This window comes from Chelonoidis abingdonii, chromosome 5, assembly GCF_003597395.2.
Source record: "Chelonoidis abingdonii isolate Lonesome George chromosome 5, CheloAbing_2.0, whole genome shotgun sequence".
Taxonomy (NCBI): Eukaryota; Metazoa; Chordata; order Testudines; family Testudinidae; genus Chelonoidis; species Chelonoidis abingdonii.
The window spans coordinates 42,305,503-42,318,102 of record NC_133773.1 but is presented as its reverse complement, the minus strand read 5'-3'; the positions used below and the strand labels follow the sequence as shown (position 1 = coordinate 42,318,102).

At 46.4% G+C, this 12,600-nt stretch overlaps 1 protein-coding gene across 2 annotated transcripts in view; it reads left to right on the top strand.

The window, feature by feature from the left end:
- Positions 1-418: 418 nt before the first annotated feature.
- Positions 419-12,600, top strand: part of QRFPR (pyroglutamylated RFamide peptide receptor) — a 47,751-nt gene continuing 35,569 nt past the window's right edge. For both annotated transcript variants that reach the window (XM_032776016.2, XM_032776017.2), the window contains exon 1: positions 419-758. In XM_032776016.2, the coding sequence (XP_032631907.1) occupies positions 419-758 (340 nt within the window). The remainder of the gene's footprint in view (positions 759-12,600) is intronic.

Below are 12,600 nucleotides of genomic sequence, written 5' to 3'. Positions count from 1 at the left end.
TCCCAGCTCGTTAAAGGGAGACGGTCCAGGTTGCCCCCAGATTGGGCTACATTCAGAACAAGGACCAGCAGCTAGTGGGAGCCGTCGCCTCTTGTCAATGTCACTCCTCAGTTCTTTCCCCTCGTTCGCTTAGTTTCTTTCTTTCCTAGCAAATAGCGGCTCGGCCCGGGAGTATTTTCAATTGTTCTTGGACCTGGAAGGAAGGGTTACTTCCCCCGCCTCCCCAGTGCCCCCCTGGCTGAGTGGCTAAGGCAGCCCCCTAGCCTGCAGGAGTAGTGGCCATGCAGAGCCCTTCAGCGCAGCAGCCCTAGTGCCTACAGAGGCTGGCAGGGGCGGGCAGCCCCGCGCTGTGCCCAGCGGCCGGACGCTCCCCGGAGAGGCTGGCTGGGCGGAGAGCAGCGCCCTGGAGGCCGCGGCCATGCGGTCCCTGAACATCACCCCGGAGCAGTTCGCCCGGCTGCTGCGAGAGAATAACGTGACCCGGGAGCAGTTCATCGGGCTCTACGGGCTGCAGCCGCTGGTCTACATCCCGGAGCTGCCCCGCCGCACCAAGCTGGCCTTCGTGCTCGTCTGCGTGCTCATCTTCGCCCTGGCGCTCTTCGGCAACTGCCTGGTGCTCTACGTGGTGACCCGCAGGAAAGCCATGAGGACCGTCACCAACATTTTCATCTGCTCCCTGGCGCTCAGCGACCTGCTCATCGTCTTCTTCTGCGTGCCCGTCACCATGCTCCAAAACATTTCCTCGAACTGGCTGGGGGGTGAGTACGCCCCCTGCTCCCGCCTCTAGCCGGCCGGGGATCTCTGGATGGACCCAGCCCCTTCTGCGCGGGGAGCCCTGCCTCTGCCCCCTCCTTTCCTCTCATTCCTGGACGGGGCCCCCTGGAGTTCGCATCTCTCTTTCCCCCACTCCCCTGATTGCTGGGCTTGCTCCTGTCCCATCAAGCGCACCTGGCTGCAACAGATCTCTGCCGGAGGAGCAGAGCGAGGGATGCGGGTGGGAAATGACGCTTTGGTCCCACAGGACTAAGGAGTGGACTGTGTCACCCTGGGAAGATGCTACCATTTGGCACTTCTCATCTTTAAAGCAACTTGCAAATGCCTTTTGCGTAGGGAATGAGTAAAAGGTGACCTGCAGTTTACTTGTAGAGGTGTGTTGGTCCCAGGATATTAGACAGACAAGGAGGGTGAGGTGATAACTTTTTTATTGGACTAGCTTCCCTTAGGAAGAAAGACTAGCTTTCCAGCTTACCAGGGCCGGTTCCAGGGGTTTTGTTGCTCTAAGCCGCCCTAAGCAGGAGGGGATCTGGATCTGCGGCAATTCAGCGGGAGGTCCTTCGATCCCAGTGGGAGTGAGGGACCCTCTGCTGAATTGCCCCTGAATACCTGAACGTGCCACCCAGCTGCAGAGTGGCTGCCCCAAGCCCCTGCTTGCTAAACTAGTGCCTGGAGCCAGCCCTGCAGCTTACACAGAGCTCTTCTTCAGGTCTTTTGCTGAAGACGAGCTTTGTCTCTCTCACCAAAAGGAAGTTGGTCCAGTAAAAGATACTACTTCACCCATCTTGTCTCTCAAAAGGAGGCAGGCATTTGTTTAGCTGCCCCCCTTCCTAACTGCTGACACAACACCTGGTTTTTAGGCTTTATATTTTCTTGGGAAATTGTTTTTCCTTTAGGACACATGGGTAGTTTTGACTAGACAAGGCAGAGTGTAGCAATCTCCTTGTAGAAAGGCAGCCGTTTTCTTTTCCTGACAATCTTTTGTACTAGAGGATCTGGCAACATTACTTTATAATGCTCCATTGGTATCACTACTGGTGTGAAAGCTCTCCTACTTTCGTAGCTCGAACTGATGCTTCAAACCTTTGGAAGTCTCTGTTCACAACAGATAGCTTTCCTGGTTCATTCTAGAGCTGTTCCTTTTCCCTACTCATTTGTAGTCTGTTGTTGTATTTTAAGATTAGGGCTCTGAATCTACAAATCTGACCCATTAAGCTAAATTTTGAGTGTACTCCTTATTCTGCAGAGTTTCAAGAACTGCTAGATCACATCACCGTTGGACTAAATTAACAGATTGTGTTCAACTTGAAACAGCTGTGTCTTGAGAGTCTGGTGAAAGTTGCAGTAAACAGAATTTTTGATGTAGTATGGTGGTGACATGACACATGTATCCTGTAGTTTTTTGTTCCAAGGATACATTCGTGCTGACAAGTGCAAAAGAAGGTCTGAGCCAAAGCTTGTTGAAGTCAGTTCCATTGATATGAACAGGCTTCAAATCAGGTCCTTTTTGCCTTTGTTAGCAAAAATGGGTCCTTTGGTTGATTGTATTACAAGATGTCCCATTCATTTGGGGCTGGCCAAAGTCACTGACCAGACAGAATGAGGAGAGGAAAAGCCCCTCTTCAAGTCAGCTCATTTATACTTTAGGACAAAGTGTCTTTAGTTTTTAAAGGTGTTTCACAGACTAAATTTCTTTAATAAATGGCTTATCTTTTGTTTTACAGTGCATAGATAACATGATGAATGGGTGAAATAGATAAATGTTCACAAACTGCAGGGCTTTGGAAATTTTCATGTTACCATCTGAATGTGAAAGTTAAGAGCAGTGTACAAAGGCACTGTCTTCAGGATTTACTTGCCTCTTGTGGGTGAGGGACCATGGGCCAGACTCCCATTGAGTTCAGTGGAGGGTTTAGAGTGTATATTGTCACAACATAGAACTGCAGAAACATGAAGTTAAAGAAAAGGACAGGCAGATGCAGTAGTGCTACTAAAGAACAATTCTGAAGAAGAGGCTCAGTGCTCTGTCTCTGCTCTTTTGATCTTGGCAATTGCAAGTGAAGAAATTAAAGGGATGTTTCTGCCATGAATGGCAGCCAGGGATGCTGATTATAATGGAAATGCATGTTGGATTTCAGAGCCTGGGCTCCAACCTGAATTGCAATGTCTACACTGCTTTTTTAGCCTTATGGCACAAGCCCTGTAAGCCTGAATCATTTGATCCAGACTCCGAGTACTCAACTGTTGTGGTGTTTTTTTGTTTTGTTTTTGTTGTGTTTTTGCAGTGTAGATATATCTTTAGACTTATTGTTGCAACAACTAACTTTTAGGCCCCCTAATGCCTAGGGGAACCAAAAGATCTGAGTTAGGCTCCTAGGCTCCTTATACAATGCATGTGAAGAAGTCCGTAAGAATGGGACTTACAAAAGCCAGAATAATGAATGGGGAGTTACCCAAGATAGGAATTGCTGAGGAGAGGGGTGGGACTTATGTCCAGCCGCTCAAATGGTACTTAGGGTGACCGGATAGCAAGTGTGAAAAATCAGGACACTTTTTTTTTTGGGGGTGGGAGTGGGGGCGAAGAATATAGTTTCTCTTATATAGGAAAGTCCCTAATATTGGGTTGGTCCCAATAATATCAGGACATCTAGTCACCCTCACTTAAGTGGCCTAATAGGAGGTCGCTCCTGCTGCTTCGGATTCATGGCTGTGAACCTCTTCTTGGAGATAGAGGCCTAATTTAAGTCAGTGCCTCTGCTGCCACTTAAGGCATGCCAACACCATTTTTCATGAGAACCTTTCTCATAAAAAATGGTGTTGGTGTGTCTTAAGTGGCAGCAGAGGCTCTTTCTCTCTGTGTGTGTGGGCATGTAGGGTCACATGCACCCCTGGATTTCTGCCAGAGTTCACACTAGAGTGTCAGAACCATCTGGTGAGGACTGCTGCCCTCATTCCCTTTGCCCTGCCCAGGGGCTGCCCTTGGCCCATGTCTTTGCAGAGCTCATCCTTTCTCTCCTCTCCCCCGCAGTTGAAAGCAGACATCCCTCTCTGCTTGTGCAGCACCAAAATGCAGCTAACACCTCCAGGCTGCTGCTGGCCACTGGCATAACCTAGCTGCCTCCTGTCCCCTGGCTGCAGCACGGGCAGGAAGGGGTTAAGGATGGATTGGGCCCTGGGGCCCCTGGACACCTGCAGGGGTAGTTGGATTCTCTTAGAGAGGAGGAGGAAGTGACACTGAATCCCAGCCTAGGGAGAATGTGATGAAGGGTCCATCCAGTGCAGCCTGGCTCCTTCCCTTCCCTGCCAGTGGCACCAATGCCATCCTGGGCTGGAGGTGCTTCTTGTCTGGTCTGTCCTTCTACATAGCCAGTAGCATCTCCCAGATAGGGTTGCCTTCTGCATGTGCCTCTGACTGTGGGGGCTGAGGGTTACAGACAGGGCACAGGGGCACGGCCTTCTCTGGACAGCCCAAGCTACCTGCTGAAGGTGGGGGAAGGATAGAGGGGCACAGCCGAAGGAGCAAAGAGCATTACCCTGCTGTCATAAGTAGATAGGTAAGGGTTAATTTTCTTTTACCTGAGAAGGGTGAACAAAGGGAACCAAACACCTGACCGGAGGACCAATCAAAAAACTGGATTTTTTTTAAAAGTCAGGGGCGGGAATTGGGGACTCGGGGTCTTTTGTTTCTCCCGGCTGTGGTAAGAGCATCTTTCCTTCTATCTCCAAGCTTCTTTCTAATCTTCTGTTACCAAATGTAAGTACAAAGGAAAGCAATAGGTTAATATTGTAAGTTGTATTTACATGTGTGTAATTGCTGGACTGGTTTAAATTGGCTATTTTTTGAATCAGATTGTGTATTCCTAATTCTTATAAGCAAGAGCCTGTAATTGACATCTTAATGCAGTGGGTTATATTTTTCTGTATTTTCTTTCTTTTTATATAAAGTTTCTTTTTAAAACCTGGTTGAGGTTTTTGGTTTTTCTCTGGTTAGGCTACAGGAAAGGGGGGCGGTGGAAAATCTCTTTATGTTAGCTTTACTAGGTTTGAATGCATCGCCTTAGGGAGAGGTTGATTGGCCTCTTTGTTTTGTATTCAAGGAGTTAAGTACTGCATCGCCCAGGCTCACCCAGGGAGGGAAGTTGGGGATCAGATAACGAGGAGACAAGGGGGAGGAACTTGTTTTCCCGTTTGAGATAGGAGACCCAGGGGTTCTGGGTCTTGGGGGGTCCCCAGGGACGATTTTGGGGGGGCTTCAGTGTACCAGGCACTGAATCCTGGTTGGTGGCAGCGAGATCAGAGCCAAGCTGGGTATAAGCTTGGGGGAAGTTTCTTGTTAAGCCCCCAAATTTTGGATGCTAAGGTCCAGATTTGGGACAGACGCTTTATCACACCTGCGACCTCCCCCGACTCCACCCTCGGACAGGGACTCGGCAGAAGCTCATTGGGGGGTTCCTGGTGCAGGGGCAATCGGACTCTGCAGGGGATCCAGGTGCAGGTGTTGAGGATCAGTGGGGAGGATGTCTCAGGAGGCTCATTAGGGTGGTACAGATGCAGGGGAGGTGGGGCTTGTCAGGGTGAAGGTTTGATGGGCCTGTTTAACAGAAGAGCCTCAGCTTCTGCCAAGGGGATGCCACATGCTGGGCTCCAGATTCCCCCCTACCCCCGCCTTCCCCACCCATGTCCCCTTCCCCACCGCTCCGTCTCCTCCCCATCCCACCCCCTGCTTCCTCCATTCTCTTCCCTTCCCCTTCCCCCCGGTGGTGCGTCTGGGAGCCGGCGGAGTGGAGTGGGCTGGGGCCAGGTTGCTCCTCCACTTCCCGCCGCCCTGTGGGTGCAGGGTGGGCCTGACCCCTGCTGCAGTCCCCTGGGATGCGTAGCTCATGGGAGAGGGCTTGGGGGGGAAGGGGTGGGGTGGGGGTGGGACAGGTGCAGAGCAGGGGTTGGAAGAAGCGGGGTGGGCGCGGAGCAGGGGCAGGGGCAGCTTTCCTGGCCAGCTCAGCAGGCCAGGGGATTGGGCAGGAGCAGCAAGTCCAGACACTGGGGCTCCTTCTGACTCTGGGCCTGGCGCCATGGTAAACCCAGTACTGAACATCTCTCTAGAGGTCTCAAAGTGCTTTACAAGCTGCAGTATGCTGCTGGGAGCTGGATGGGGATTTCTCATTATAGAGGGGAGGAGGCCTAGTATTTAACTTCATGCAGCTATGTGGGCAGGTGTGTTCAGGGGCTGCACCTGCAACCCTGAGAACTGGGCCCAGCTGCCTTGTCCAAGCTCAGAGTCCATCATGGAGCCAGGAATAAAGCTGGGGTGGGTGGGGGAAGGCTCAGATCCTGTGGCCAAAGCCTGGTGGGACCATGAGTCTGTGGACAAAGGTGGGACAGGCTGGGAGCTGGCTCTGAGCTGGGACATGCTGGGAAGCCGTTCTGCATTGCACTGAAGAAAATAGAGTGAGTGACTGTGAGGTCAGGCTGCAGCCCACAGGGCAATATGGCATACCTTGCCCATGCATTGCCTCTGCTGCCAGGTTCCTACCAGAACCTTTAAATTGTGCCCCCCACTATCAACAGTTGTGCTTCACCTCTGAGTGGCAGTTAGGTACCTAAATCCCTTTGTGAATCTTGTCCAAGGTGAACAAGAGGGGACATGATAGAGGCTACCTGCTCTAGAGAAGGTAAATCAGGTACTTCTATTTACCCTTTCTCACAGTACAAGAATAAGGAGATGTTCAATGAAATTGAAAGGTAATTGCTTAAAACTGATAAGAGGAAATACTTTTTTCTCATTGCACAATTGTTCTATGGAGTTCATTGCCAAATGATATCACTGAAGTCATGTGTGGCTCTTTGGCATGCATCTTGTGAAACTTCGGCCTATTTGCACCCATGTTCTGTTCCCCGTGGGGGTCTTTACTGTGTGGCTCTTAAATGTTAGAAACAAGGCAACTCCCCTGCCAGTCTCAAAGTTACACAAAAATTAGGTAAGTCCAAATTTTTCAATAATGTCCATTCAATCAAGTCCACTATCACACACATCAAGATGGGGATCTCACCCACTCCATGAGGCTTGACCTGGTCAGGGTTCCCAGGTGATGGTGGTAGCTCAGGGTCCTGAGTGCTGGAGACAGGCAGAGCCCTCAGCACGATCAGTCAGGAGAAGATGGAGTCCCAGTGGAACTGATGCATAGTTTGGATCTAAGCATCAGAACACTTACTTGAACATAGGTAGGTTTTTTGTAGAGAAAATACAATGGTTCAAGGGAGAACACTAGATTTGTTTGTGGGTAAACTGATGACTCAAGGGTTTTTTTTAGGCTAGATAATAGCAGGATCACTCTTGGCTATGGGTAGTGTTTTCTTCCAGGGAGCTCACAGTGGAACTAGGTTGCTTCTGTATTTTGGATATCAGTCAAGGATTCCTTATTAGAATTGGTCTGATAACTGCTGAGCTGGGTTTGGGCAGGCATAGGTTCATTAACATCTGGAACAGAGATTCCCATGATGCAGTGCTTCTCTGCTTTTTCTGGTCCCAGAGTTCAGTGTGGTTCTATGTTCTCCATTCTGTATGCAATTAGAGAAGTCTGCCTGTCCCATCTTTCATGCAGATGAGGCTAGGGGAGTTGTCTCTGTTCTTCATTCTGTATGCTAATGGAAATGTCTTAATCTTGTCACCCTTGTCAGGAGGGGCCTAGGTTTGTCTCCCATCTGCTATTTATTGCTTTCTGCAAGTCTTTTCTCTGATAGGTTTTGGTTTAAGCAGAGGCTGCTGGTGGTGGTGAGGTATCGGACAGAGTCAAACAGGCTGGATACTGTGCCCTGGTTCCCCAAGAACACAGAGATGACTGGTATCAAGGACCAAAGGGGGTGATGGGAATAGAGGACTGACCTGAATATCAGTTTAAAAGAAATTTAAATAGCCAAGTGTCTGTTTTCTCTACCATGGCTGGCATGTAGTGTTTTTTTTTAACATTCTACTATGTGCCTAAGAAACTGTGAAAGAATTCCCATTTTAACCCATTATAAGAGTACAATTTAATCCTGGCAGAGATGGGAAGGATTCTGCCATTGTCATCTGACATTGCAACATCTTCAACTTGGATTTCGGTTTCACATGCAGTAGTTAAGTATCAGAGGGGTGGCCGTGTTAGTCTGGATCTGTAAAAGCAGCAGAGAATCCTGTGGCACCTTATAGACTAACAGACGTTTTGGAGCGTGAGCTTTCGTGGGTGCATACCCACTTCGTCAGACGAAGTGGGTATGCACCCACGAAAGCTCACGCTCCAAAACGTCTGTTAGTCTATAAGGTGCCACAGGATTCTCCCCATCCTCCCTGATTGAACTAACCTCGTTATTATCTCTAGCTTGCTTGCTAGCATATATATACCTGCCCCTGGAAATTTCCACTACCTTCGTCAGACGAAGTGGGTATGCACCCACGAAAGCTCACGCTCCAAAACGTCTGTTAGTCTATAAGGTGCCACAGGATTCTCTACATGCAGTAGTTGTGGTTTGCAGGAAGCTGAATATTTGCCATCTTTTGTCGTGATGATGTGAAGTGGTCACAGAAAGCTATTAACTCCATAAAATCAGTAACTGGGAACACCTCCATCTCAACCATAGTCACAGTCACTTTTGACTCTCTTGATGAACTCCCGCTGCTTCAGGAGTCTTGTAAAGTTGTGCAGGTCTGATGATGGGAGAGTGGATGCTGCAGTGAGTTTAATTTATACTTTGGAATTGCAAATTCAATCACTTCTAGAAAACCTTTGCTCTTTAAACTAAAAGTACTTTATCAAAGGTAAATTTATCAAATTACCTTTACTTGCAAAACATTGTGGGAGATAGATTACAGTTGTGGCATTGGTGTAAATGATCCCTGGTTTCAATTTAAATTATCTGGTCCCTCAACCTGGAAATTTCCAGGAAACAATTTATACATTCAAGTCAGCAGCACTGCTATGCGTACCCACTTGGCCCCACAATATGCCAACATTTTTATGGCTGACTTAGAACAACGCTTCCTCAGCTCTTGTCACCAAGCACGCTTACTCTGCTTGCGCTACAGTGATGACATCTTCATCATCTGGACCCATGGGAAGGAGGCCCTTGAGGAATTCCACCTGGATTTCAACAATTTCCACCCCACCGTCAACCTCAGCCTGGACTAGTCCACACGAGATCCACTTCCTGGACACTACAGTACAAATAAGTGATGGTCACATAAACACCATCCTATACTGGAAACCTGCTGACCACTATACTTACTCACATGCCTCCAGCTTTCACCCAGACCACATCACACGATCCATTGTCTACAGCCAAGTCCTTAGATACAACCGCATTTGCTCCAATACCTCAGACAGAGACAGACAAACACCTACAGAATTTCTGTCAGGCGTTCCTACAACTACAATACCCACCTGGGGAAGTGAAGAAACACATTGACAGAGCCAGAAGGGTACCCAGAAGTCACCTACTACAGGACAGGCCCAACAAAGAAGGTAACAGAATGCCACTAGTCATCACCTACAGCCCCCAACTAAAACGTCTCCAGCGCATTATCAAGGATCTACAACCTATCCTGAAGGACGGTCCCTCACTCTCACAGACCTTGGGAGACAGACCAGTCCTCGCTTACAGACAGCCCCCAACCTGAAGCAAATACTCACCAGCAGCTACATACCACACAACAGAAACACTAACCCAGGAACCAACCCCTGCAACAAACCCCGTTGCCAACTCTGTCCACATATCTATTCAAGTGACAATATCGTAGGATCTAACCGCATCAGCCACACCATCGGGGCTTGTTCACCTGTACATCTACCAATGTGATATATACTGTCATGTGCCAGCAATGCCCCTCTGCCATGTACTTTGGCCAAACCTGACAGTCTCTATGCAAAAGAAAAATGGACACTAATCGGACATCACAAATTGGAACATTCAAAAACCAGTAGGAGAGCACTTTAACCTTCCTGGACGCTCAATAACAGACTTAAAAGTTGCCATTCTTTGACAAAAAAACTTCAAAAACAGACTTCAATGAGAAACTGCAGAACTGGAATTAATTTGCAAACTTGACACCATCAAATTAGGCCTGAATAAAGACTGGGAGTGGCTGGGTCACTACCAAAAATAATTTCCCCTCTGATACTCACACCTGCTTGTCAACTGCTGGGAATGACCTCATCCACCCTAACTGAATTGACCTTTTTAGCACTGACCCCTCACTTGGTAAGGTAACTTTCATCTTTTCATGTGCTATATATTTATACTTGCTTACTGTATTTTCTACTCCATGAATATGATGCAGTGGGTTATAGCCCACAAAAGCTTATACCCAAATAAATTTGTTAGTCTCTAAGGTACCACAGGGACTCCTTGTTGTTTCTTTTTATACAGACTAACACAGCTACCCCCTGAAACCTGTCATCATACAGTAACTCAGTACATTACCTCCTCCCACATTATCTAGTCAAAGTCCTCTGCACACTCAGCGAAGTAGAAGGAAAGGGGTGATTTACATTGTTCTTGTTTGTGATGCTGTATTATATCTGAACAAAACAAAGATGAGTTCAGATTCAACTATTATAAATGGGGATCCTCCTGTTTCCCCCCAACAGGGGAAAATTCCACAAGACTTGCTCCTGTATGAAATTGCTTAGGAACCCTCAGCAGTATCTTTGTGCTACTGCCTGGGGGAGTTGGTGGATGGAAAATTGCTTTAAATACTGTGGCATGGTGGCACTGGCAAGGGGCCAGGGTGAAAGAGGCCTGGTTGTGCTGGAGTTGGTACCCTGCAGGGTTTCTGTCAGCATTTCCCCTCTCCCAGTCAAGATAGTCTCCTCAGTACAGACGCCAGGGACTCCGGGAGTGACACTGCTCCTCTGCCATGGACCTTAGGACTTGTTTACATGGGAAGTTGGTATTCCTGATCGCCATCTTGTGTGGATGCTCTTATTCCAGAATAAGATGTCCTCACAGGGCATTAATCAGGAGTAACTACTCAACTTTAAATTTGGATTAAGATTAGATGTGAATTTACTTTACACTTTATAGACAAGCCTTTAGAGAGAAACAAGTTATTGGAGAGAGATTCCCTAGGAGTTTCCACTGGCCTGATAGCATGAAAAGGCTGGAATGACACCAGATTTATACTTAGTAGCCAGGTCTGTGTTTAGGGTGGCTACCGGATGCTTTCTGCTCTTTGGTTTAACAGTTTGCATTAGACAATATGCCATCCCGTTTGCAGCAATTGCACCATCACAATACAATACCGCTCCCCCACCCTCTTATTTTGGTACAGTAATGCAAAGAGATTTCCCCCACAGTGCAGGCATCATTAGCAGAGATGCTTGCCTATGTACAGGGCATTAAAAATTTCTCTATGCATGGTATTGGAATGTTCCTTCAAATTGGACTTGGCACTGAATATTTTTCCATCTCCTTCACTTCCTTTTTTTTCAGTGAACTGGACCTACTCTATTGACAGTATTAGAAAGTGCAGTGTTAAGACTTTATAAATAGACAATAGGAATTTGGCTAGCTGAAAAACCTCAAAGTAAAGAGGAAGTTGATATGACTTCCAAATTAGGCAATTGTTTGTGTGCAGCTTAAAGTAAGGACATGGACACACATGTATCTCCTCCCCTTCCCCAGTAGAAAAATATTGTAGTTTATATTGTCCTTATTCTACAATGAAAATAATCTATAATCTGCTCTGTTCTATGAAATACAAGGTGATTTCATGGGCATTTGTACTAATGAATTCATGTAGTATCATTCACCCTTTCTGTATACCAGAGTTGACTGGTATTTTCAGATGCTTGTTTCTGATTGAAAGCATGAAAAAACTTTCATATAAGGATGGATTAAAAAGATTGTGACAAATTTAGAGAGGAGATTAATCAAATAAGGGATGTGTGCACAAGATAAAAGTATACAAAATAATGAATGGCAAAGAGAAGGAAATAACATGCTTTAGTTTATCCTTTCTCAGAATACAGGAATAAAGGAACATCTGATAAAACTGAAAGGCAGCAAATTAAAAATTTACAAATGGAAACTATTTTTCGACTCTGATACAAGACATTGAGGTAAAGAGTTTAGAAGAATTCAAAAAAGAATTAGACACATACCCTATCTAATGTAACTTCAGATTTTTAAATTAACTGTAAGAAATAGGGATATGAGCAATTTAGGGTGTAAGCCAACCTCAAACTGACCAAGCTTGGGAAGAAACTGTATTCTTATGTCACAGTTGACCATGGTGCAGTTTCTTGCATCATCTTTGAGTGACCATCTAGTGTGGGACTAGATGAAGCACTGATCTGATCGAGAATATTCCAAATCTGATCTGAGCTAACGTTCCTATGACTGACATGTTAGATCAGACATGGGTAGGAATCTACACGATCTATTCCTGGGGGGATTCTGTGCCAAAAAATCAAAATTCTGCAGATTTTATTTGTCAAAATAATGCAATATAATCACACTGGTTTCAATTGTTTTGATAATTTATTTAAACTACAATACAGAAAAAAGTCACAATAACTATTCAGCATATCCTAAATACATGAAAGTTAAGTTACAAACACTTGGTAACTTATACCCTGCATTCCAGTTATAATCCTAGATTTTTATTAAAATTACATTACAGAACGTCAAACAGCAAAAAATCAAAATAAAAAATCATTTTAAATTGCTCAGACCTTCACACATTAAAGTTATACAGTTTTGCTAGTCATTATCCTGGATCTGGCTGGGTACTTTGGGAAGTGCTAGGTTCTGATTGTCCCTTTTTTTTTTTTTTTTTTTTTTTCTTTTTAA